Consider the following 26,103-nt stretch of genomic DNA (forward strand, 5'->3'; position numbering starts at 1 on the left):
CCTCCAGCAGAGGGTTGGCAGCAATGATTTGATCGTCTAGCGACCTCTGGTGGCCGTGCATGTAAGGTATTTCACTTAAAATAGTTCTTTACACTTGGAATGTTTCTTTATCATTTGACTGTAGCCTTGCCACCTTCTTTTCTAACAAGAGTACCTTTCAATTACATATTCTCAGGTTTTGACACGAAGTAGGCTGTTTTGAGATCAACCAGGGTGTTTTGAGCCTAGATCCTCTCCTTTTCTGGCTTCCAGAGATAAATGACCACCGGGCCTTTCACCATCTCCCATGACGGCGAGTTTCTGTTACAAGAAATATGAAGATTTTCACTGAAAACATATTCTTTTCTGTAAATCCCAGAAGATCCATAAAATGGTAACCAAATTTAATTGGGTAAGCCCCAGTACATTGAAACTATAGCCTATATAGATTATCATGATTCATAAATAAACAAACTAATATATATTAATAGAGTTGGTTGTGTGTTGTTGTTTTTTTTTTTTCAGGCTGTAGGCTATACATTTTTCCATTCTTTTAGATATCTGTGGTTTCAGATTCCTGAAGGGTCACATACTCACAAGGGTGATAAAATCTCAAATGTGGATCTGCCAGCAAATGTGTGGATATAAGTCAGTGGACAATTCGTCTTCCCACAGTGTTCACTGATTCCAGTTAAAACGATAACTCTCATAGTGCATGTATAAAATATACAATGTTTACAATTTAAAAAGATAGACTTCATCACATGCATTGTGTAATTTAAAGCAGAATTTATGTGCCAAATCACCTGTCAATGATTTTTCTGAAGCAGCGCACAGCTGTGGGGAAGACCTCTGGTGTCAGAGGAGAATTTACACACGCACCAAAAATGGATTTGAATCCGTTTTATGAACTTTGGTCTTTCTGGAAGTACAGCTGCAAAATCCACAAATAGCCATATTGGATGAGGATATTTGGATATTTAATGAACTTTGCATGTTAGTGGAATAAAATGTAATGACTTATATCCATCATTAATATGATACAAACTTTACAAATTGGCTATATTTTATATTAAAATGTACTATGTAGCTGTTAAACATACAAACCCTTAAGTAACCCTTAAATTAACACTCATCTCATACAAACTTTCATTAGGCTAACATGTAATGAATTATACCATCTTTAATATAATACACACTTAAATTTGTATAACAAACGCTTCGTTTTTGTAAATTTAGGCCTAAGTTATATTCATTATATGTGACCCTGGACCACAAAACCAGTCATAAGTAGCACTGGTATATTTGTAGCAATAGCCAACAATACATTCTAGGGGTCAAAATAATTGATTTTTCTTTTATGCCAAAAATCATTAGGAGGATATTAAGATCATGTTCCATGAAGATATTTTGTACATTTCCTACAGTAAATATATCAAAAATTATTTTTGATTAGTAATATGCATTGCTAAGAACTTAATTTGTACAACTTTAAAGGCAATATTCTTTTAATAGATCTTCAGATAGTTGTATCTCTGTCAGATATTGTCCTAACAAACCATACATCAGTTGAAAGCTTATTTATTCAGCGTATAACGTATAAATCTCAATTTCATAAAATTGACGACTGGTTTTGTGGTCCAGGGTCACATTATTCAGTATTCATTTATTTATTTACGTTGAAGGAACATCCTATACCCTCATATATTATGAGAAGTAATTGTGTGAATAAAAAATAGCAATAATTATATTAAATCAAGGTCATGAAATTAATAATCTGTAACTCCCGTCAGGAGGCGCTGACGCCACAGGCTGTAACATCGCGAGATGTGTGTAAGTAACGCGAGAGTGTGGAGCGGGAGCCGGAAGTGAAGATGGAGAGTGTCGGTTTATGTGCTAACAACAAACAGAAACAGAACCAAATGTTGCCGAATAAAATGCGCGGCGAGTTCACCAGAAACCAGAGGAAGGACTCGGAGGTAAGAGTCAGACGAAGCTGTTTAGACCCGTTTGATTGTGCAAATGCAGTTTTGCAGGCTGTTTTGACAGAAGTGTTAGCATAAACATCAGCAACATTCAAAGATTAAAATTAATAAATTAATTATACAGCGCTGGTTAAATAAACAGTAGCTCAAAATATTTAAAGAGCATCATTATTAAAACATTTTATTTTAATTGTTCATGAGCAACGTTTAGTAACTAAACTCAAAACTCATTAAACAACAGTTACTTTTAAATGTTCTTTAAATCTCTCTTACTATATTATCATAGTGAACAAATACATTAATGAATAGCACACATAATGATTGATTCGTGTAATTAACATGATTCATCTCTTCTCTCGGCTTTTTCATTCTGATTGGTTATTTAACCCTAGATAGGCTAACGGATGACTGACTATGATGAACAGAAACATATTTGTCATAATATTAACATATTTAAACGCCTCTGTCTGTAGTAAAAAGACTACTTATTGTGGATCTAACATAGTTTAAAAGAATATATTCAAGTGCAGACTGAATGTCGTGCTTTCAGTCTTTTAATTGCATGATATTTGCAATTACGTGTAAATGTATTACAGATCAAATTGAAATTAAATGCACTTAGTGCCTTTTTGACCAACTTTAATATAGCTTCATAATGTATTTGCATAATTCAATTTTCTTTGAAATATGGTTAAAGTGTACTGCTGTCTTTTTCGTAAACAAACAAAAAATAATACAGTCATGTCATTTCAATCAAAACCTGTACATCATGTATTTAAATATATTGGTAATAACACATTGGTAAAGTATAACTATAGAGGTTAGTAATACAATCATTTACAAGGTACTTAAAAGTAAAAAGTTTAATTTGACATTTAAAACTACTTAAGTGTGTTGATAAAAACAAAAAAGGTGTCCTTAATATGTTAATTTCTCAAAAGAAATCCTTTTTAACAATCGAATTACACTACAAGTGCATATAAAATACATTTAAGCACCATCTTTTTCAAAAGGATGATCTTATTTAGCTATTTTGTCTCTTCTCTTGAAAGGTTGAGCTGTAATCAGTTGTCAGCTTATGATGGACAGTTACAGTGACTCAGAAAGACAGACTAATATGTTGTGTTTGTGTCTCAGGGTTTATCAGAAACTCCGGATCTGGAGTTTGAATATTCAGATGCCGATAAATGGACAGTTGAACTGTCAGGTGAGAACGATTTGGCTCCGTTACTGCTGTTTTCTTCTGTAATAATATAGCAAATCATAAACAAACTGCAGACAACATAACATGTCGTTTTCCTATATGAAACGCTGTTTGTAGAGTTGTACAGTTACACAGAGGGACCAGAGTTTCTGCTCAACAGAAAGTGCTTCGAAGAAGATTTCCACACTCATAGTAAGTGTTAAGCTCTTTATTTTTCACTTGACTGTTTCATAGTTAAACAAACTTGCAGGTTTCATCATTAAAATGTTTTTTTTTTTTTGTGTGTGTGTGCATCTAAGATGATCTGTGTGTTACAAAAGATCACGTTCATGTGTTTCTGCAGTGCCTGATCAGAAATGGACCGAACTGGATTCGGTTCAGCACAGAGCTCATGCCATGCGTCTGCTGGACGGACTAGATGTGATCGGCCGAGAACGCCGCTTAAAAGTCGCCAGAGCCATCCTGTACATGGCGCAAGGTAAATCGCAATCTGTAATCTTTATTTAAGCATTAATTTCAGTGTTAATAAGCTCTGATTCGTGTGTTTTCAGGAACGTTCGGCGAGTGCTCTTCAGAAGTGGAGGTGCAGCACTGGATGAGGTATAACGTCTTCCTGTTGCTGGATGTGGGAGCGTTCACTGCACTGGTGGAGCTGCTCAACATGGAGATCGAGTGAGATGAACTGCACGCACAAACATTCATATTTCACATCTGTAAGCTTAAATAACTCAACTCTGTGTTAAATGTCTCTCAGTAACAGTGCTGCATGCAGCAGTGCGGTCAGGAAACCTGCCATTTCATTGGCTGACAGCACTGACCTCAGGTACGACACCACACTGTACATGTATGCTAACTAGTTGTTGACTAATAGGGCAGAGAGAGTTCATTGTCCCACATGTGAATTGTTGAATGGTGTTTTTAATTAAGCTGATAAATTCTAATGCAGCTTTATAAAATGAGGTATTAATGTATCATTTCTTTAGTTACCTAATGTTTTAAACATTTAATTTGAAAAGTAAATAAATGATGTATTATATTATTGTTATATTATAATTAAATATATATGAATATTTTCTTAAAAACAATTAGTTTTAAATGTCAATTTTAAAGCCAATTAATGAAAATTTTTAAATTTAACTACATTATTTGTTAATTTGAAAGATTTATTTTATTATTTACTACATTTTTAAACAAGAATTACATAAAACATTATAAATGTCTATTTATAATTTATTAATAAACTTTATTAATTTAAATTAGCTCTAACATTTAACTACATTAACTACTTTGTTAATTTGAAAACTCATATATATATATATATATATATATATATATTTTTTTTTTTTTTTACATTTAACCACGTTTTGAATTAAAACATTTAAATAATTGAAAATGAATTTTTGTTATACTTGCCTATATATTTAAGCAAAAATTTAATAAAATGTTTGAAATTTGATGCATTCATTTATTATTTTGTTACATTTGATAAATTTGTTTTGTTACATTTTTAATCATAAAACCTTCAAATATGGCTGTCCATCTGTATATTTGTGCAGTGATTGATTCATTTATTTTATTGATACATTTGACTGCATTTTTAAAGAATTTAAAAGTTTTCAAATTGATTAATAAATAGACATGCATAAGAATAATGATTTTATTATGAGGCACTGCCAGTCTTTCAGAGCCCTGTGTATACATGTGTTTCAGGGTGCTGCTGAACATCATGTATCTGATGGTGGAGACCATCCAGCGTGAAGAACCCACAGACACTCCAGAGTGGAGAACCATCAGAGAAACCTTCAAGTCTGAACTCGGTCTGCATGCATTGATCTAAAATGTGATGGGTTTTTTGAAGATACATGTTGAGTATGGGAGAGTAGAATTGTTTCAAATGTTTCCTGGCAGGTTCTCCTCTCTATAACCATGAGCCCGTGTCCGTCATGCTGTTTGGGATGGTTACCAAGTTCTGCAGTGGCCATGCACCTCATTTCCCCATGAAGAAAGTCCTGCTGCTGCTGTGGAAGACCATCCTTGTGAGTTAAAGTACAGTTTTGGAATGATTCTCACCAAGTTAATGTTGTATTAATTGGTTTTCTTTGTCTATGTGTTTACTAATGCATCCCAGTTCACTCTGGGAGGGTTCGAGCAGCTGCAGTGCTGTAAAGTCAGTAAACGGTTAGCACTGGGTCTCCCTCCGCTGCCGGAGGACAGCATCCGCGTGGTGCGGAGCATGAGAGCTGCGTCCCCGCCGGCGTCCGCCTCCGATCTCATTGAGCAGCAACAGAGACGTGCCCGGAGAGAACATAAAGTAACAGAACTTTGACGCACATTATAATTGGATTTCAGCGAGAAATAAACAATCCTTAAATTCGTCTTTTTCTTCAGTCTCTTATAAAGCAGGACAATCTGGATGCGTTTAACGAGAAAGACCCATATAAAGCTGATGACAACCGCGAGGACGAAGAGGAAAACGACGACAATGACAACTCTCTAGAGGCGGAGCCTTTCCCGCTGGAGCGCGATGAGGTCATGCCGCCACCCATCCCACATCCTCCTTCTGAGAGGGTCTGTTTTCCCAAGGGTCTGCCGTGGGCTCCAAAAGTCAGGTAGGAACTTGATTTCATCCATTTGATATGGTTGATTTGATGGCTTTCTCAAATACAAGTTCTGTTTCTGTCTTAAAAGGGAAAAGGATATTGAAAACTTCCTGGAGTCCAGCAGGAGTAAATTCATTGGTTACACGCTGGGAAGGTGAGTGTGTTTTATGAAGCTTGATTGTTTATTTCCTGTGAGCCGCAGTGATGGATGTTTGCGTTTGTGTTGCAGTGACACGGATACAGTGGTTGGTTTGCCCAGACCCATACATGAAAGCATCAAAACTCTCAAACAGGTAATTAGCACCGCATAAGCCATGGCTCATTAACATAATCCCACCCTGCTCGTGCATATTATGCATATTTACAATATGATCCATATATGGGCCATTTTACAGAATTGGTTCAAAGTCAAAAGTTGGAAATATCTTGAAAATATATATATTTTTTTTCCTCACAAATTTTGCATGCATGCAAATTGTATAATATTGTATAATAATACACATTTCTAGTAATTGTGCAGTTAATTCTGATATTGTATTTTCAGAAAGCTTTGGAATATTTGTCCTCTCCCCAAATTTGTCTCTACCAAAACACAGTAACATATAATTTAATCTTCCTTGTAAATCAATTTTTTTCTATTTTATTAAAAAAATTTCAGCGATAGATCAATAACAATTACAATTTTAACAATATTTCAAGTGTACTTTATGATATTTGTTGTGTTTTGAATCCAATTTTTCTTTGTAAAAGGTAGTTGATCATACTGATTTCAAACTTAATGATTCATTAGAGTTCAAATAAACATTGAACTGAACACTATCATAACATCTTAGTTGATAATTCAGTATACTTTATTTTTGACAAAACATCCCATGTTTCGGTCGTGACAGTTCATTTACTTGACAGTAATGTTTTGGTAGCGACCACATCATATTACAGAATTTTAATTCACATACTAAAATACTGAAAATTTGAATAACTGTACTAAAATTGTTTATTTCCCCCAAATAAAGGATTAGGTGTTCTCTTTTGTCATTACCGAAACAATAATGCCATGCAGTGTAGTTTCGGTAGTGACAAAACTTCACCAAATGTTTCAGTAGTGACAATTTTAGATACTTTTGAAGCTAGCTCAAAGATGCTAATCAGCTTGACATATAAAAACTTAATGTTACGGAATAACTCCGAAAAAAGTGTTTAATTATAGAAAAATGGTATTCGGTAGTAACATTGTTTAAAGTTACACACAGATTTTTCATACTTTTGAATACATTTACCTCAAAATGATGGGGTCTATCTGCCCAACATGTAGATATGAGAGAGAGAGATGTAAATATTTCCTGATCATAAATGTAGGGGTGTAGTTAAAATCAGTCTTGGCTAATGGACTAAAACATACACTGTTTTGGTAGTGACTTGAAAATGCGTTTTACACATTTTAGAATTTACAAAGAAAATATTTCAAAAAATATAACTTTGAAAACAACAATGGAAAAAAAGTACAAAAATATTTCAATATCATTTTCATAAATTGAAATTTAGGGATTAGGGTTCGGAACAGCCACCTCCCAATAGAAAGTACCCACTAAATGATGATTTTATATATATTAAGCTTACTGATATTTTAAATATTATTGTGGGTTTCAATAGATAATAAAAGGATCTTAATAAACATTTTAGATTTGAATACTTAACTGCTTTTTAAATATGTTTTATGGTTGTGGGACAACAGTTTGCGCCAGCTTTGTAGAATGGCCCATATATGTATATGTCTTTTAAATTTGTCTCATATTGCTGTTGTCACTCTTTATTAAAAACAGTAACATTTGACAGCTTGTTGAAATGGTTTAATGATCTTAACCATAGTAAAATCACTATAACACTGATAATTTTTTTTTTTTGCTCTAATAAAATGCATTAGTGCCTGTTGTAAGGTTTAGTTTGTGTGTTAATTTCAGCACAAGTATGTGTCCATCGCTGAGGTCCAGATCGCTAAAGAAGAGGAGTATCAGAAGACCCCTCTGTCCGGCGTGAGTCGCTGTAAACTGAAAGAGCTGCAATATAATGTCTGATGATGAGCATAACACACTCTCTCTGTGTTTGTGTTTAGGGTGAGGAAGAGCTGGAGCTGTGTGCCACAGAGCTCTTATACCAGGGTATTTTACCCAGTTTACCACAGTATATGGTGAGAAACTGTCACTTACACACTAGTCCCACTGCATTTAAGCCGTTCTCATACTGACAGGCTTTGTGTGTGTGTGTGATCAGATTGCTCTGCTGAAGATCCTCTTGGCTGCTGCTCCAACATCCAAAGCCAAGACAGACTCCATCAACATCCTGGCAGACGTGCTGCCCGAGGAAATGCCGTAATACACTGTTAAACAGCACAGTTGCAGATGTTGTTGTTCTTTCTGTCAGCCAGACTAATTGATTCTTGAATGAAACTTGCAAGCTAATGATCTGAACGAGTCAACTGACTCACTGAATCAAAGTGATTCTCTTAACAACTTGAGTTTGTGTTTGAAGCTGAATTGGTGAATAATGTCCAAACACAAACTCCCCTCACCAGTCAACAGGGTTACCATGGCAACAGTGAGCTCCTGTCATCAGATTTAGCTTTGAAATCACAGGAATAAATTACATTTTAAAATATGTTCAAATAGAAAACAGTTATTGTAAATAGTAATGTTTCAAAATGTTACGATTTTTGCTGTACTTTGGATCAAATAAATGCAGGCTTGGTGAGCAGAAGAGACTTCTTTAAAAAACATTAAAAATCTTACCGTTCAAAAACTTTTACCAGCTATTGAAATCCAGTCACTACAATAGGAATCCATGCAATCAGAAAAGTTCCCCAAACGAATTGTCCTCATTTTTAAGTTGGTCAGGTGAATTTGCCACTATAAACAATTGAGCAATTCTTCATGCATCTTTAAGCTATTGACAGTAGACAATGGACTTTATTTAAATTTGCACATAAAGCATGCATAGTTTGACAGTCTGTCTGTTATCTCTCTCTCTAGCACTACGGTTCTTCAAAGTATGAAGTTGGGTGTAGATGTGAATCGCCATAAAGAAATCATTGTCAAAGCCATTTCAGCCATACTGCTGCTGCTGCTGAAACACTTCAAACTCAACCACGTCTATCAGGTATATAAACGCACATCTTCGAAGCTGTTTATGAGGAACCTGTCCAGATATTTGTTGTACCCTAACCATACCCTACATCTAACTCTCACACAAACCAGTTATATTATCATTATATTATACAAAATGTGATTTGAGGCATTTAAAAGTCTTTTAATTAGTGAGGTCCGGCTTGCACCGTATTAGTGAGGATAATTTTTTGACTAGTGACAATAGTAAAATGCAAGTTTTCTGCCTCAGTTTGAGTACATGGCACAGCATCTGGTGTTTGCCAACTGTATCCCGCTGATCCTGAAGTTCTTCAACCAGAACATCATGTCCTACATCACTGCTAAAAACAGGTGAACCTTCAAGTCAATCTCTAGTCATTTCAAACTCACAAAACATTTTCATGGCTCAAAATGACCTGGAACATCAAGATTAGACTTCTTTTTGCATTTCAATATGGGTAATGACATCTATCATATCTCTTTGACAGCATCTCAGCTCTGGATTTCCCGCACTGCGTCATTCATGAGCTTCCAGAGCTCACCGCTGAGAGTCTGGTGAGAAAAATACACATCCGAATGTGTCTAATGCTCATCTGAGTGAGTCTTTGAGCTGTTTGATGCTTTTGATTACAGGAAGCTGGTGATAATAATCAGTTCTGCTGGAGGAATTTGTTCTCCTGTATTAATTTGTTGCGCATCCTTAATAAACTCACCAAATGGAAGCACTCCAGGACCATGGTGAGACACCACACACAAATCCAAGCGCGTTATGTTTTAGAGCTTTCAGTGCTCATCTGTTGTACCTGGAGAGAGTGTTCAAATTGAGCTGTTTTCTAGATGTTGGTGGTGTTCAAATCAGCTCCAATCCTGAAGAGGGCGCTGAAGGTCAAGCAGGCCATGATGCAGCTTTATGTGCTCAAACTGCTTAAAGTCCAGACAAAGTATCTGGGACGACAATGGAGGAAGAGCAACATGAAAACCATGTCGGCGATATACCAGAAAGTGCGCCATCGCCTCAACGATGACTGGGCTTACGGAAACGGTGAGTAGGAGAAGAATCTGGTCTTGAATGTTAAGCAGTCTTCAATAAATGATTTGATGCATCAAACGTTTTGTAGTGTCAGAACTAAACGAGTCCTGTCTCTGACAGCAGACCTGGACGCTCGCCCGTGGGATTTCCAGGCGGAAGAATGCGCCCTACGTGCCAACATCGAACGGTTCAACAGCCGCCGTTATGATAAGAACCAGAGCAACCCTGAATTCCTCCCGGTGGACAACTGCCTTCAAAGCGTGCTGGGACAGCGGATCGACCTTCCGGAAGACTTCCAAATGAACTACGACCTCTGGCTGGAGCGGGAGGTCTTTTCCAAACCCATTTCCTGGGAAGAACTCCTGCAGTGAACACTTGTCACGTGTTTCGGCGCATCTTCACTACAGCGGTTGTGAAAATAACCTTTACCAGAGTAAAACTCTGTCAACAACACTACGCTTACTAGAGTCCAGCAACAGGGACCATTTCCTGCGTGTCTGCTTGGGTAGTATAATGGCGCGTCTGTAGTAAACCTGCGATTTTTGCTCTTAGAAAAGGGAACTTTGTTAGTCAGAGGTGCTAAGAGGTCATTTTTATGTTCATTTTATTATTTCTGCTGCTTTTGAATATTAATTATATGCAACTGAATATTAAACCTGATGTTATTGTGAAAGACTGTAATTATCCTGGAGTGTTTTGATGTGTTTTTCATTGTATGGCTTTATATGTAAGTACTAAATGCAATACAATCATCTCCTTTACTGACCCTGATTGTTTTGGTCATTTATTTTTAATGTCAAAATGAGATAAAATAAGTTTCATGTCAGAAATAGTGTTGTTAGAACTTTCCAGGTTATTTATTACTAAATTATAAATGTATTACTAAGTTTTTATAGAGGTAAATGTCTAAATTGAAATACAGCAATAACATTGCAGCAGCACTGCTTGTGATCGATTCCCAAATCCTGAACGACTGTAAAAATATCAAATAATCATTTAACACTAAACATAAAAAAAAAAAAATTGGTCAGTTCTTAACATCTTACTGAATTTAACATTAGTTCCTCACATTGTTGCCTGCTGTGCTAATGTATTCCAGTCAAAAATATTGTTCACTGTGACAAAAACATTAAAAAAATAATTTTCATCCATGCATTCTGCAAACCAGCTGTCCTATGTAGGTTAATGGACAAATCCTGTGTTTTTGTAATGAAAACTATTAGATATTTTAGTTCCACTCAATTTTCTAACATATAATCAACACAATAATTTTGACAAAACTAAGAAAATGTAATCTAAAATATTTTATTAGCTAATTTTAAATGAACAGTTTATTAGAATTAGCATTAGCATTGGACGTGACATGATTTTCACCCTTTCTACAATGTTGTGAGGATAGGAAAATAATATCTGTCCTTTTACACTTATTGTGTCAATTTGTATGAGGAACAACTTCTGTAGCTATGAATGATTTCAGCAGACGCCAGAAAAGACGCACAAATAGCGCTATAATTGATGAAAACTATAGAAGTGACTCACCTCAGAAGACTCGTGAGAGTGCTGGCGGGCGGCAGTGACATCCACGCGAGGCGGTATTTTCAAAAGCGCGCCAAATGCCGTTTACGGCGTCAATACAGTGAATCAACAATACAAGATTACAAACAAAAAACAGCGGTAATGAGTCGGTGTCTTTTTATTCCATCTCATCTCTTTGTGCTGATTTTATATGTTTGTGGATGCAGTGAAATGCTAGTAAATATTTCAGTCTATTTTGTGAACAATGAGCTAATGTTGTTGTCATTGGTTTGACTTGATGCCATATGGTGTGAAACAGACGCCTGTGTAAATATCAGCTAACAAATTAAGTTTGAAATGTATGTCGCTTATGTACAATAGATTACAAGAGTCAAATAGCTTGTTAGTTGTAGACAGAAAACACTCCATTCTCAGTTGTGTGTGAGGGAAAAAATAGCTTGAAACAAAGCTTTTGAATATGTATCTAAAAAGTAAAACCCAAAAGGTAATCATGGCCTGTTTCAGTGCGGCAGCTATAACAAAGGTCTTTCCACAATCAAAGCACATATGATTCTTCACACCGCTGTGTCTTTTCTGGTGCAATTTTAAACATTCCAGCTGACTAAAACTCTTTCCACACAGAACACATGTGAGGCTTCTCCTGTGTGTGAACTGTCAAGTGTACCTTCAATTCCTTTGCCGCAAAAAAAACTTTTATCACACTGATCACAGTAAAATGGTCTCTCTCCAGAATGATAGCGTAGATGTAATTTAAAGGTGTCTGAAATGCAAATCTCTTCCCACACTGATCACACAAATATGGTTTCTCTCCAGTGTGGACTTTCATGTGTACCTTAAGTTGTTCTTTTCGTGTGAAACTCTTCCCACATCGATCACATGTGTGGCTTCTCTCCACTATGAACTCTCATGGGAAGTGTAAGCTTTTGTTTGTCTGAAAAACTCTTTCCACACTGAGGGCAGGTGAAAGATGTTTTTCTGTTCTGTAAAAATCTACTTTGTGAGGATCTTAAAGATTTTCCTCCAGCTTTGTCATGGTGATGTTCCTCCTCTGCTTCACTCAGTTCTTCACTGTCCTGGTTCTCTTCCATTAGGCCTAATAAGAAAATAAGAAGATTCATTTTCATCCATCCCACCATTCTCCAATCCACTTGTCTTATGAAGGTTATTGGGCACAAATTTCATGTTTGTTTTTTTTTGGTTTTTTAGTAAAAACTACTAAGATATTTTTTATTGACTACATGACTCATCTCATCTACCATAAAATTTACCAAAACAAAACAAGTGCATAAACTGATTTAACAATTGTATTTTATTTAATTAACTAGTTTTAAATGAACAATTTATTACAATTAGCATTAGCATTGGAAGTGACATGATTTTGACCCCTTCTAAATGTAATTTTACATATTTTAACAAACACAGTAAAAAAATTAAATAAAAATAAACGATGTATAAAAAAGTTCAATAAAACCGCTCAGATTAAATCTATCTTGCAATCTGTAAGAATGTTTCCAATACCTCCTTTCAGTGAACATTTGTTGAAAACAAGCAAGATCCAGACTGTGTCCGGTGCTCTGTATGTTATTAACAGTGCTGCACTGTAAAAAGTGAAAGTTGACTTAACTTAAAAAAATTGAGGAAACCCGTTGCCTTAAAATTATTAAGTACATAATAATGAAAAAAAAAGTGACAATTGACAATTCAGTTAACTTATTTTTTTTAATTATCATTTACTTAAAAATTTTAAGGCAACGGGTTTCCTCAATTTTTTTAAGTTAAGTCAACTTATCACTTTTTACAGTGTGGGTAGATTGCTTATAAATTGTAGCATCGTTGTAGATGATGCAGAATCATTAATGATGAATCAAGAATAAAGACCAACCTCTTTGTTCTTCAGTATCTTTTTTTTCTCTGCTGTATGAACAAATATTGATGGATACAAAATAAACACAACAATTAAAAGAATACTCATATAAAAAGTATGAATAATAACAGAACAATAAGCAAATTCAGAAATACATTTACAGACTTCTAAAGAGCAAATAAGGTCCAGTTGAGTTCAATTTTAAATTGAGTTCTTATAAATTATTTTTTTTTTACATTAAATATGATTTATCACAAACTACAGTGAATGCTGTAAAGAGATTTATATCATGTGGTTTGACAGTCTGTTAACACCAATCCACTGAGCATTAAGCAGCAATTTGCAAGTGATCTGAAAACATTAACATAATGAATGAGGCGAAAACTTGAACAGTATTTACATGAAATAGAGGCTTTTCAGCAGCTCTACTCACTCCAGACAGACGATAATCAGCAGTTAAAAAGAAAGAATCACAGTTGTTAAAATAAGTAGCATAACACATTTGAACTGATTTCTATTTATTTATTTTTTTTTCAGTTTTGCAAGAAAACAGACCAGAATCAAAAATAAAACGAAGGGCTGATGATATGTACAAGCAGAAAAGTCACAGTTCCCTTACCATACTCTGAAAACCGATGTGTACAGAATGTAGTTTCAGGATAAAGCATCTCTTAATCCTGAGTCTTAACTGTTTAAATAATAATCAGACACTGAATAAGAAATATTTTATGATCTTAAAAGGCGATTAAAAATATTCTAGCTTTATTTTTGCATGTCAATACTTGCCTTCATTTCCTGGTTGTTTACAGTTTCTGTGGTAAATCAAACCTGAACACTAGCAATTCTTAACATTATTAGGCTTGAACAGTAATCCAGCAATGCACAGAGAAAACAGACATTAGTGCAATCTGACTAAATAAATCATTATGAGGGAAACTGTCATGTTGGTTTTCAACTCTTCAGAGAGTTCAGAGACAGAGTTTAAATGAAGTTTGGATGGGCCAAATTGAAATGATTGTCTATGGATGGGACAAATTAGTCCTGTTTTGTTTTTGTTTTCATTCAGCTTCCCTTGCTGCTGAAATGGTGGGGTTGCGTGACACTGTTCTATGGAGTTGTGTTAAGGTCCAACAGTGGAAATGCAGCTTGATTCTGGCCTCGCTGCTCGAGGTCCTGCAGTGGAAAAGCAGCTAATCAAAGCATGTGCTCCTTTGTGATTGTGAGAAACTCAGAAGATCAGGAAACGTTAGAAGGTGTATCTTCAGCAGGATTCTTTATTGAGAATTCAGCAGGCAGTTAACTATACAGACAACCTCAGGCTGTAAACCTAATGCATAAAGTTAATAGTACCCCATATGATTTAAAGCAGCACCTGGTAATGAGAGAGACATTAAGACACTGAAACATTTGACTCCACCAGAGATGACTTCTTTGTACAAACTTTCATATGGTTCTTTAGGATAATACCTAAAAAAAATACTGAATTTATCAGTTAAATGGATTTTGTCCAGAATGAGAATGCACATGTAACTTAAGAGTGCATGCATGTGTGGTTTGTCTCCATTGTGGATATTTCTGTGAATCTAAAGTTGGGAAACTCTTCCCAAAATGATCACACGTGTATAGTTTCTCTCGTGTGTTTTCAGGTCCCCTGATCGATCGAATCTCAGTCACTGACTGTGACTTTTCTGATGCAGTTTCAGTTCAGCATGTACAACAAAGGTCTTCCCACAATCAAAACATATGATTCTTCACACTGTTGTGTCTTTTCTGATGTAGTTTTAAACTACTCAGCTCACCAAAACACTTTCCACACAAAAAACACATGTGAGGCTTCTCCTTTGAGTGAATTTTCAGGTGGGTGCTTAAGTTTGATGCTGATGAAAAAGTTTTTCCGCACTGATCACAGTAAAATGGTCTTTCTCCAGAATGAGAGCGCAGATGTAATTTAAGACCAGTTGGCCTCGCAAAACTCTTCCCGCACTGATCACATGTGTACGGCTTCTCTCCAGTGTGGATCCTCATGTGTTCCTTAAGGGTTTGTTTTTTTGTAAAACTTTTTCCACATTGACTGCATGTGTGCTGTTTCTCTCCCGTGTGGATTCTCATGTGAGTCTTAAGGTATTGTTTATATGGGAAATCCTTCCCACACTGATCGCATGTGTGCAGTTTTTCTCCAGTGTGAATTCTCATGTGTACCTTAATGTATTCTTTACGTGTAAAACTCTTCCCACACTGATCACATGTGTGTGGTTTCTCTCCAGTGTGACTTGTCTTGTGTCTATTAAGGCTTTCTTCTAGTGTAAAACTTTTCCCGCACTGATCACATGTGTGGCTTTTCACCAGTGTGTGTTTTCACATGTCTCTTAAGGGTTCCTTTTAGTTTGAAACTCTTCCCGCATTGATCACATGTGTATGGTTTCTCTCCAGAGTGGATTTTCATGTGTTCATTAAGGTGTCCTTTTTGTGTGAAAATCTTCTCACATTGTTCACACATGTGCAGGTTCTCTCCAGTGTGGATCCTCATATGATCCTTGAGGGTTTGCTTGTGTGAAAAAGTCTTCCCACACTGATCACAGGTGTGTCTCTTTTCTCCAGTGTGTATTGTCTTGTGTTTCCTAAGGTTTGCTTTATGTGCAAAACTCTTCCCGCATTGATCACATGTGTACGGCTTCTCTCCAGTGTGGATCATCATGTGTTTCTTCATGTATCTTTTTTCTGTGAAACTCATCCCACATTGATCACACGTGAAGGGCCTCTCTCCACTATGAACTGTCATGTGATGTTTAAGACCTGTTTTGTTTGTGAATCTCTTTCCACACTTAGGGCAAGAATTTTTGGCTCTCCTCAAAGATTTTTTTCTAGTTTTGACATGATGCCCTTTCTCCTCTCCTTCACTCAGTTCTTCACTCTCTCCGTTCTGTTCCATGAATTCTAAAATAAAAAAAAAGGTTTAAATTAAAAGGGAAAGGACAAAGTGAACGCTAATGCACCACCAGACAACTGAAATACAATATTACAATGAATTTTGATTAATTTGTATAAATTAAATATATGTTCCTGGAACTTTGAATGAATTATGCGCATTGAACTTCCAGTTGTTGTTTTATAAAACATTAAGCACAAATCCCATGTTTCTGACACAATCTCTTTAATTCATTTAATGAAGAAAAAAAAAAAGAATTTTAAATGAACCATTTATTAACATTATCATTGACCCTGGAATCTCAATCCAATCTTTTACACAAACACTAGAGTTGACTGCATTTATTAACCTCTTTACAAAACATAATGTCTCAGTAACTGAATAAACTATGAATACCTTCTACAATTTAAGATACATTTGAGTTTGTCAATAATCATAAATCAGGTTTTGCTTAAATTATGCATAATTGGCAACCTTGTTACCCATTCTGGCTGCCAGTATTTATTTGCTTGTTTAATTATGTACATTTTGATTAATTGTGTGAGTTCATGTTTATTGCTACAAAATCAGTCTGGATTATGAAAAGTATTTAGACATTTTCAAAATTTTAGTAACACTTTTGCACAAAATCAAAACCTGATGTAAGAAATGTAAATAAAACAGGTCAGATAATATTTAGTTGATAACTCAAATCATATTTCATCACCATTTGTTGAAAAAAAAAAAAAAGAAAATTTTTGTAACCAGTTCATATTTAACAATTATTTATGACTTTTCTAACAACAAGTTTGAGGAAGCTAATGTTCTTCAGAATCACTGAGGAATCAGGAACAAACACTAACCTCTCTGTTCTTCAGTGTCTTCGTGGTCCATTCTGCAGGGTTGTGGATCACTCATGTTCTCGCTGTTCTTTCATAAACATGATCTTCACTTCACAGTATTTATAGGTTAGTTGCTGTGGGAGGAGCTTCACTGGTGAGTTGTTGTGGGAGGAGCTTCATTGAAGGTGAATTATGGTGTCTGGGGTAGTATACGAGAAAATCTGTTATAATGTCAAAAATAAACTGACTGTTTTCATCAATTCACACATTTTAAGCATTCATGATTTGTGTAGGCCTATATCGATCCATCTATGAAAATGTGAATTTCACTTTCTAAGTATACCTATCTGTTTTGTTTGTGAGTAGCCTATATATAATATACACCCTTTCTCGTTTATCTTTTGTATGAACAAACAGACAAATAAATATAGAAAAATACATACAAATGAATATATGAAACAATAATAGATTCATACAAACAATTAAAATATTTAAAATATAAAATGTATGAATAGTAAAATAGAATTCAGAAATCAGTGTACAGATTTGAAAGCAACAAATAACACTACAATTGAGTTCAACTTCATTTAGCAGAGTTTTTGTTACTTGGTTTTTACGTTTTTGTTTTTACATGACATGGTTTATGACAGACTATAATTAAATAAATGCCGTTAAGAGATATTTATTTTGTAGATATCAGCAATGGTAATGGTGCATTTTGTTCCAGTGAATTGTACTGAAGTGGCAGTTTTCAGGTAATTTAAAGACATCAGCATAACAAAAGAGGTGAAAACATTTGACAAGTAAATTCATAAAATGTAGAGGCTTTTCAGCAGCTGTTAATATGAAACAAGCCTTACAGGATTAAGTACGCAGATCTTCTAAGTGTTTGTGGCTGAAACACATATTGGAGTCAGGGAATATCATGAAAGACTACAATACTGCTCTATAATAGAGTTATTTCATATAAACTGAGATAAATAAAACACAGTCCATTAAAACAAATACAAATTCGACACATCAAAACAATCATACACAATGGAAATCAAACTAAAATGAGATTGTGGATTTAAATGTTCCTCAAATGAAAATCCAGCCAGAAAACACCAGAAAAAACGCAATAAATAGCGTACCGAAAATAATACAGATATAACCCCGTGAAAATGTTCCTTAAACTGTATTGTATAGTGTATAATGTATTTTATCCCTTATGAAAAAGAAGTTTATTCAAGTGTGCTATTAATATACTTCTTTTAAACTAAAAATAGCTAAGTATACTTTTAATCTACTGTTTGTGTACTTCTCAGAAATGGCCTTTATGCACGTCTCAGAAATATACTTAAAATGACATTTAAGTATACTTGACTTATACTTATGAAAGGAGTGAAATTATTTCCTTATGAAATTAATTCCTCATGAGGCCAAAACTCAGGAACTCTTGCAGATGCCATGCAATAAAACCATTAAACATGGGGAAGGGATCTTCAAAGAGAGCAAACAACACCCACCCCCCATTTCTCATTTATGACCCCCTTCCTCCCTCTCCTCTCCCCTCCCTGCCTCTGCCTCTCCTCTCTCGCTCCTCTTCCCCAAAAGCAAGAATGTTGTGAATGTTGTTTTTCCCCTTCATGTTTGGTATCATTTTAAAGGTATTTTGAGAAATATTGAAAACTTTTGTAGAACTGTGTTCTGCTGAGGAGGGGGTGTGCCCCTCTTTAGGAGTCTGCGGGAATGTTTATCCATCTTCATCCAGGTGCGACTCTGGAGCACGAGAACCAAAAACACCAAAAGGTCTTTTATGTTTTTACAACTGATTTAAAGATTTTTTTGTTTTTGTTCTGGTATTTAAGGGAAAGTTGCAAATCACTCATTACGATTCTGTTGCCAGAATAAGCCCGTAGTGTGGCGTGTGTCTTTACACTCCATATTTTGTATTTTTTTTAACGTCAGGTATGCATCTTTTATTCTTAGACTGATCTTTGAGAATTTGATGTTTTGTATTGATATGATTTGATATCTTTGAATTGGCTATGTAATTGGCGTAATACATATTTACCTGACTGATAATAAAATGTTATATTTGATTTATTCTGAACTGTCCAGAAATCAGTATGACTAGTAACCCGTGAGGAGGCTTTTGTTACTACAAATCTACAGCCAGGATAGGTCAAACTGAAGACTCATGAAAGATAGGAGCAATAGGCACGTCATCGGAGGCTTAACAAGTTACAGTTTTCGTGATTATAGGAAAAAATACACTTTTTATTATTTGCTAGCACTTAAAGGTATTATAGTCACCCTGTATCCTCTGAGTAAGTTACAGAACTGGCAAGTTTGTGTCCTTGAGATCTACGCAAAACTTTGCGACATTAGGTCCCCAATGAACGGATAATTGAAAGTATGGGATGTCTAGAATAATCATAATATCTAAATGAATATATAATTGATATTTGTGATCAGTTTTTAATTAGAAGTACAGTCTAAATTTAATGATCACCTAAAATTTGAGTCAGATTGAACACGGAGCTAGACTAAAATTGAAATTAAGTCCTGATAAATTCAAGTAAACAAGTAAAAGACCGAACACGCATTAAACCTTCAACCAGGCCGCTGTATGGACCGGCGGGTGGATTCTTACACTTAAAAAATGTCTAAATATATTTGAGCTATACTTGTGCTCCTAGAATCTGTGTTTTCATTGTTATACAGTAGGGGGCGCTACACTGTAAAAAAAAAAAAAAAAAAAACTTAAAACGACAAGTTGAGCAAACTCAAAAATCTGCTGAAGCTGGTTGCCTTAAAATTTTAAGTTGGCTCAACTTTTTCTTTTTACAGTGTAGTACTCATCTTCTGTACAGAATTTTAGCGAAGAAGAAACCTAAACAACAGATGCTTCCAATCCACATGTAATCTAACACGATCATCAGACATAAAATAACATCAAAATCGTGTAACGTAATGGAATAAAATGTCGAACAATGAAGAGGTAATGATGACTGTCAAGCTTTGGGGTGTTGATCGACTCCATCTATGATTTGATTATTTTTTATTTATGAAACTTACCCACATTCAAGAATAAAATATTTTTGTTTACAAGAAGATACCCTGTTCTTTCTTTTGATGTTTTGTATGTTCAGATATTCATATAACAAAATATATACAAATTAATAAGTAGGGACATATTAGTATACTTAAAGTATGATGTACTTACTTTACTTTAGTCCCTTAACCGCTTCGGCCGTCGGGGACACATGAGGGAAGAAGTAGCAAACAGTGCCCTGCACTGATCTCTGTCTTGAGCTGTCTTGAGGAGCTGTGGCAAGGGCCTGTCAGTCCACTCCATCAGGTTGTCAGTCCAACTCTTCCTTTGACGCCCGCGGCGGCGTCCACCTTCCACTGTGCCCTGAAGAATGGTCTTGGAGTATGATGTATGTTGTAAAGTTCACTTAAAGAAAACTTACGAGTAACTAGTAGTTTACTGAGACTATACTTCAAAGTGTACTAAAAATGCTACAACAAGTATTTAATTAGTAAACTATCGGTATACCTATAAGTTCACTTTTAGTATAGTTGCAGTACAAGCTAAAAACATTGATGTAAACTAGTTGTGTACGCAAAGTTTACTACTGGTATACTTAAAGTATATTTAAAAGTATATTTCATATACTAGAAAGTGGGCCAATTTAGTCCCAATGAGTATTGAAATAGTACACTTATGAGTATACTACTAGTATAATTTTTTACAGGTTTTTTTATCAGTATTTTGAATTTTACACTTCATTGCATTGTGTTTTAGAGTTAACAAAAATGTCCGTAAAATTAATGGATAATGTCGTCGTGTTTAATGAGCTGCCAGAACGTTTTCTGTTATTTTACGGATTTATTTTTTACAGTGTAGGCCACATCTGGTAATGCTAATCTTCATGCAAATAATGTTCTAATTTCTAAACAGTAAATAAATTAAAACCCTGTGACAGAATGAGGAAGTCATGTGAAGTCATGTTTGGATTTTATCATAAGACCAAAAAGTAGCCTAATATCACCCACGATGGAATTAAAGTCTGTTGACTCAAATGAAATGAGTTTTGCAGCTGATCTGAAGACGTCAGCATAAAGAATGAGATGAAAAAAGGAACTATTGACATGAAGTTAAGAAGCTTTTAAGCAGCTCTGTGCTAGCCTAAAACTAAACGTAACTAAAACAAATTTAATTTTGATTCCAATTTGATTGGAGAATTGATTTCCAATTCGATGTAACAGCAAACATATCACACCAAACATCATTGAAATATATATATGATTTCATATGAAATATAAAATCAGTCAGGTGCTGTCTAGATGAATTTAACATTAGCTCCTGATATAAATTTTTTCCAGTCAGAAAATACACATTTATAGCATTATACTCAAGGAAAACAATTACGGTTAATAAATTTAATACACATTTTATTGATGAAAATATGATGAGAAAATGAATGTTGCTTGTTATTAATAATGCATCACTAATGTTTTGAAAAAGAAACACCTAAAATGTATATGATTGCTTCAAATAACCCATAGTCAATCATTTCAGGCACCTTCATTTGAGCTGTATGAGCTGAAGCACACTCTAGCATATTAACCTTTTAATTACCTCAACAGAGTGTATCCTACATGAAATTAAGCAGACATTTCTAAAAGAAACGTAAAAGGGTTGATTTTCTTACGAAATTTTTCCCGCATTGATCACATGTGTGTGGTTTCTCTCCAGTGTGGCTTTTCACGTGAACCCTAAGGCCTCCTTTATGTGTGAAACTTTGAAAACTTAAAAAAAAAAAAATTGGCTTGTTGGGGTAACATTGCTGTCAACTGACAACGAAGTTTGCCTTCTGAATTAGCATAACTGCACAAGTTGTATAGTTAATAAAATCTTTAAAAACAAATTACATTAATTATACTTTAATGTCCTTCAATAAAAAGGAAAATGAGTAAAACAGTGTAAAAGTTGTGTGGACGTAGATTAGTAATCTGGCCCCTTGGTATAAAAGAGAAAAAATGCTAACCTCGTCACTCTCAAAGTTGCCCATCCCTGCTCTAAAGGCTGGTTAACATCAGTTGTTGCAGAACAGGGAGTACTATCTTCAGACTTGAAAAATCCTGTAAGTTTGGGTATTTTTTAAAAGCTGCTGATTGCGTTGTTCTCTCAGTTTGTGCATTTTTCTTTTTTGTGCCCCACTCTTGTGCTTCTTGAAGTCCGCCATTGTTTACACTATTTAGCATACAGTCAGTCACAGCACGCTGGTTAACGAAAGGATGCGTCCATTAACCAATCAAGGCCAAGGGCGGCAAATTACAAATCTCCTTAATTAAAGAAATGTCAATTTCATGTAAATCGAAATGAATTACAACCAGCAAACCTTAAAATTATTTTTTAAATATTTAAACAATATTTTAATTTTTTTCAATTTTTTGTGCAGTCAGTAGGCCCCTTCCCAGGGCAGGCCCCTGGGCTACAGCCCCTGTAAGCCCGTGCATTAATGCGCCCGTGATGATAAGATACTGTTGATGTTTGGTCCTCAAGAGACTAAAATCTATAGACTATTACACTGTAAAAAAGAAAAGAAAAGTTGAGCCAACTTAAAAATTTTAAGGCAACCAGCTTCAGCAGACTTTAGTCCCTTAACCGCTTGACCGTCGGGGACACATGAGGGAAGAAGTAGCAAACAGTGCCCTGCACTGATCTCTGTCTTGAGCTGTCTTGAGGAGCTGTGGCAAGGGCCTGTCAGTCCACTCCATCAGGTTGTCAGTCCAACTCTTCCTTTGACGCCCGCGGCGGCGTCCACCTTCCACTGTGCCCTGAAGAATGGTCTTGGAGTATGATGTATGTTGTAAAGTTCACTTAAAGAAAACTTACGAGTAACTAGTAGTTTACTGAGACTATACTTCAAAGTGTACTAAAAATGCTACAACAAGTATTTAATTAGTAAACTATCGGTATACCTATAAGTTCACTTTTAGTATAGTTGCAGTACAAGCTAAAAACATTGATGTAAACTAGTTGTGTACGCAAAGTTTACTACTGGTATACTTAAAGTATATTTAAAAGTATATTTCATATACTAGAAAGTGGGCCAATTTAGTCCCAATGAGTATTGAAATAGTACACTTATGAGTATACTACTAGTATAATTTTTTACAGGTTTTTTTATCAGTATTTTGAATTTTACACTTCATTGCATTGTGTTTTAGAGTTAACAAAAATGTCCGTAAAATTAATGGATAATGTCGTCGTGTTTAATGAGCTGCCAGAACTTTTCTGTTATTTTACGGATTTATTTTTTACAGTGTAGGCCACATCTGGTAATGCTAATCTTCATGCAAATAATGTTCTAATTTCTAAACAGTAAATAAATTAAAACCCTGTGACAGAATGAGGAAGTCATGTGAAGTCATGTTTGGATTTTATCATAAGACCAAAAAGTAGCCTAATATCACCCACGATGGAATTAAAGTCTGTTGACTCAAATGAAATGAGTTTTGCAGCTGATCTGAAGACGTCAGCATAAAGATTGAGATGAAAAAAGGAACTATTGACATGAAGTTAAGAAGCTTTTAAGCAGCTCTGTGCTAGCCTAAAACTAAACGTAACTAAAACAAATTTAATTTTGATTCCAATTTGATTGGAGAATTGATTTCCAATTCCCGATGTAACAGCAAACATATCACACCAAACATCATTGAAATATATATATGATTTCATATGAAATATAAAATCAGTCAGGTGCTGTCTAGATGAATTTAACATTAGCTCCTGATATAAATTTTTTCCAGTCAGAAAATACACATTTATAGCATTATACTCAAGGAAAACAATTACGGTTAATAAATTTAATACACATTTTATTGATGAAAATATGATGAGAAAATGAATGTTGCTTGTTATTAATAATGCATCACTAATGTTTTGAAAAAGAAACACCTAAAATGTATATGATTGCTTCAAATAACCCATAGTCAATCATTTCAGGCACCTTCATTTGAGCTGTATGAGCTGAAGCACACTCTAGCATATTAACCTTTTAATTACCTCAACAGAGTGTATCCTACATGAAATTAAGCAGACATTTCTAAAAGAAACGTAAAAGGGTTGATTTTCTTACGAAATTTTTCCCGCATTGATCACATGTGTGTGGTTTCTCTCCAGTGTGGCTTTTCACGTGAACCCTAAGGCCTCCTTTATGTGTGAAACTTTGAAAACTTAAAAAAAAAAAAATTGGCTTGTTGGGGTAACATTGCTGTCAACTGACAACGAAGTTTGCCTTCTGAATTAGCATAACTGCACAAGTTGTATAGTTAATAAAATCTTTAAAAACAAATTACATTAATTATACTTTAATGTCCTTCAATAAAAAGGAAAATGAGTAAAACAGTGTAAAAGTTGTGTGGACGTAGATTAGTAATCTGGCCCCTTGGTATAAAAGAGAAAAAAAATGCTAACCCTCGTCACTCTCAAAGTTGCCCATCCCTGCTCTAAAGGCTGGTTAACATCAGTTGTTGCAGAACAGGGAGTACTATCTTCAGACTTGAAAAATCCTGTAAGTTTGGGTATTTTTTTAAAAGCTGCTGATTGCGTTGTTCTCTCAGTTTGTGCATTTTTCTTTTTTGTGCCCCACTCTTGTGCTTCTTGAAGTCCGCCATTGTTTACACTATTTAGCATACAGTCAGTCACAGCACGCTGGTTAACGAAAGGATGCGTCCATTAACCAATCAAGGCCAAGGGCGGCAAATTACAAATCTCCTTAATTAAAGAAATGTCAATTTCATGTAAATCGAAATGAATTACAACCAGCAAACCTTAAAATTATTTTTTTAAATATTTAAACAATATTTTAATTTTTTTCAATTTTTTTTGTGCAGTCAGTAGGCCCCTTCCCAGGGCAGGCCCCTGGGCTACAGCCCCTGTAAGCCCGTGCATTAATGCGCCCGTGATGATAAGATACTGTTGATGTTTGGTCCTCAAGAGACTAAAATCTATAGACTATTACACTGTAAAAAAAGAAAAGAAAAGTTGAGCCAACTTAAAAAATTTTAAGGCAACCAGCTTCAGCAGATTTTTGAGTTTTTTCAACTTGTCGTTTTAAGTTTATACAACAAAAATTTGAGAATCTCCCACAAAAATAAGTTGGGCAAACTCAAAAATCTGCTGAAGCTTGTTGCCTTAAAATTTTAAGTTTGCTCAACTTTTTTTTTTTTTTTTTCAGTGTACTATTTCATTGTAAAGTATGAAAGTGAGAAAGTTACTTTAAACAAGACATAGGTGTTACTGTCTATGGTGAGTAGGCTAAAGTGAATAACTAAAGGATTATTGAATGTCATCTTCAATGCATGATTATCATTGTTATAATAATGAACTATGAAGGTTCATCACAATATTTTGTGTGGTGGTAAGACAGAAACAAAGTCAGTAATAAGTGAATATGTAATGACATTTTTGGAGATGTTTAATCATCCTTTGTTAATCTTTTGTTCTTTTGTTTGCAGTTGTTTTCATCTGGCTATGGCTGGAAATCAGTTGTGGATGTTTTTCTACTCATCTCTTATCTTTTTTTCTGTTGTTTTCTCTTTCCTTCAGTGATTCTGCTTCTTAACAGCAGGTGTTCATCACTAATGCTCAATCATCACTCGATTAATCTTAATTACCTCATTAACTACACTCTAGTGTGGATACATATAAACACTGAGCAGAAAGTTTAATGCTGAGGAGTTTGCTGTGTGGCTCTTGAATGGGCTTGGTTTTGGTTTTGACCACACCTCTGGTTTTTATTGGTCTTGGTCTACGCTCCACTTGAACTTCCCCTCGGGGGAATCCCCGCCGCCATTTTGAAGTGCGTTCCACTTTATGAAGAGGATGAGGAAACTTTACATGGATAGACCCTCAACCCCTTGATTTTGACAGAGTGAGCGAGTCTATTTGATATGTACACAGCGGCATATACAGTACCACAATGCAACACATTGTGACAATTTACGAAGTGGAACACA

General features: G+C 35.0%; 1 protein-coding gene and 1 pseudogene across 2 annotated transcripts; one reads left to right on the top strand and one right to left on the bottom strand.

The window, feature by feature from the left end:
* Window positions 1-1,802: 1,802 nt before the first annotated feature.
* Window positions 1,803-10,701, top strand: strip1 (striatin interacting protein 1). Of its 2 annotated transcripts, none has more exons than XM_058761706.1 (21): window positions 1,803-1,958; window positions 3,102-3,171; window positions 3,286-3,360; window positions 3,512-3,646; window positions 3,720-3,840; window positions 3,923-3,991; window positions 4,879-4,985; window positions 5,077-5,204; window positions 5,297-5,479; window positions 5,557-5,777; window positions 5,857-5,922; window positions 5,998-6,061; window positions 7,727-7,798; window positions 7,879-7,953; window positions 8,037-8,134; window positions 8,792-8,918; window positions 9,156-9,256; window positions 9,394-9,460; window positions 9,539-9,643; window positions 9,743-9,947; window positions 10,056-10,701. In XM_058761706.1, exons 1-21 carry the CDS (start codon window positions 1,854-1,856, stop codon window positions 10,304-10,306), a joined length of 2,445 nt encoding a protein of 814 aa, XP_058617689.1. In that variant the 5' UTR covers window positions 1,803-1,853; the 3' UTR covers window positions 10,307-10,701. The 2 variants fall into 2 exon arrangements, with proteins under 2 accessions (XP_058617689.1, XP_058617690.1); XM_058761707.1 differs by having other exon boundaries at window positions 10,059-10,701.
* A 1,642-nt stretch (window positions 10,702-12,343) lies between these two features.
* The window catches only part of LOC131530993 (oocyte zinc finger protein XlCOF6-like), a 113,870-nt pseudogene continuing 100,110 nt past the window's right edge, over window positions 12,344-26,103 (bottom strand).

The sequence above is a fragment of the Onychostoma macrolepis genome, chromosome 22 (assembly GCF_012432095.1).
Source record: "Onychostoma macrolepis isolate SWU-2019 chromosome 22, ASM1243209v1, whole genome shotgun sequence".
NCBI lineage: Eukaryota > Metazoa > Chordata > Actinopteri > Cypriniformes > Cyprinidae > Onychostoma > Onychostoma macrolepis.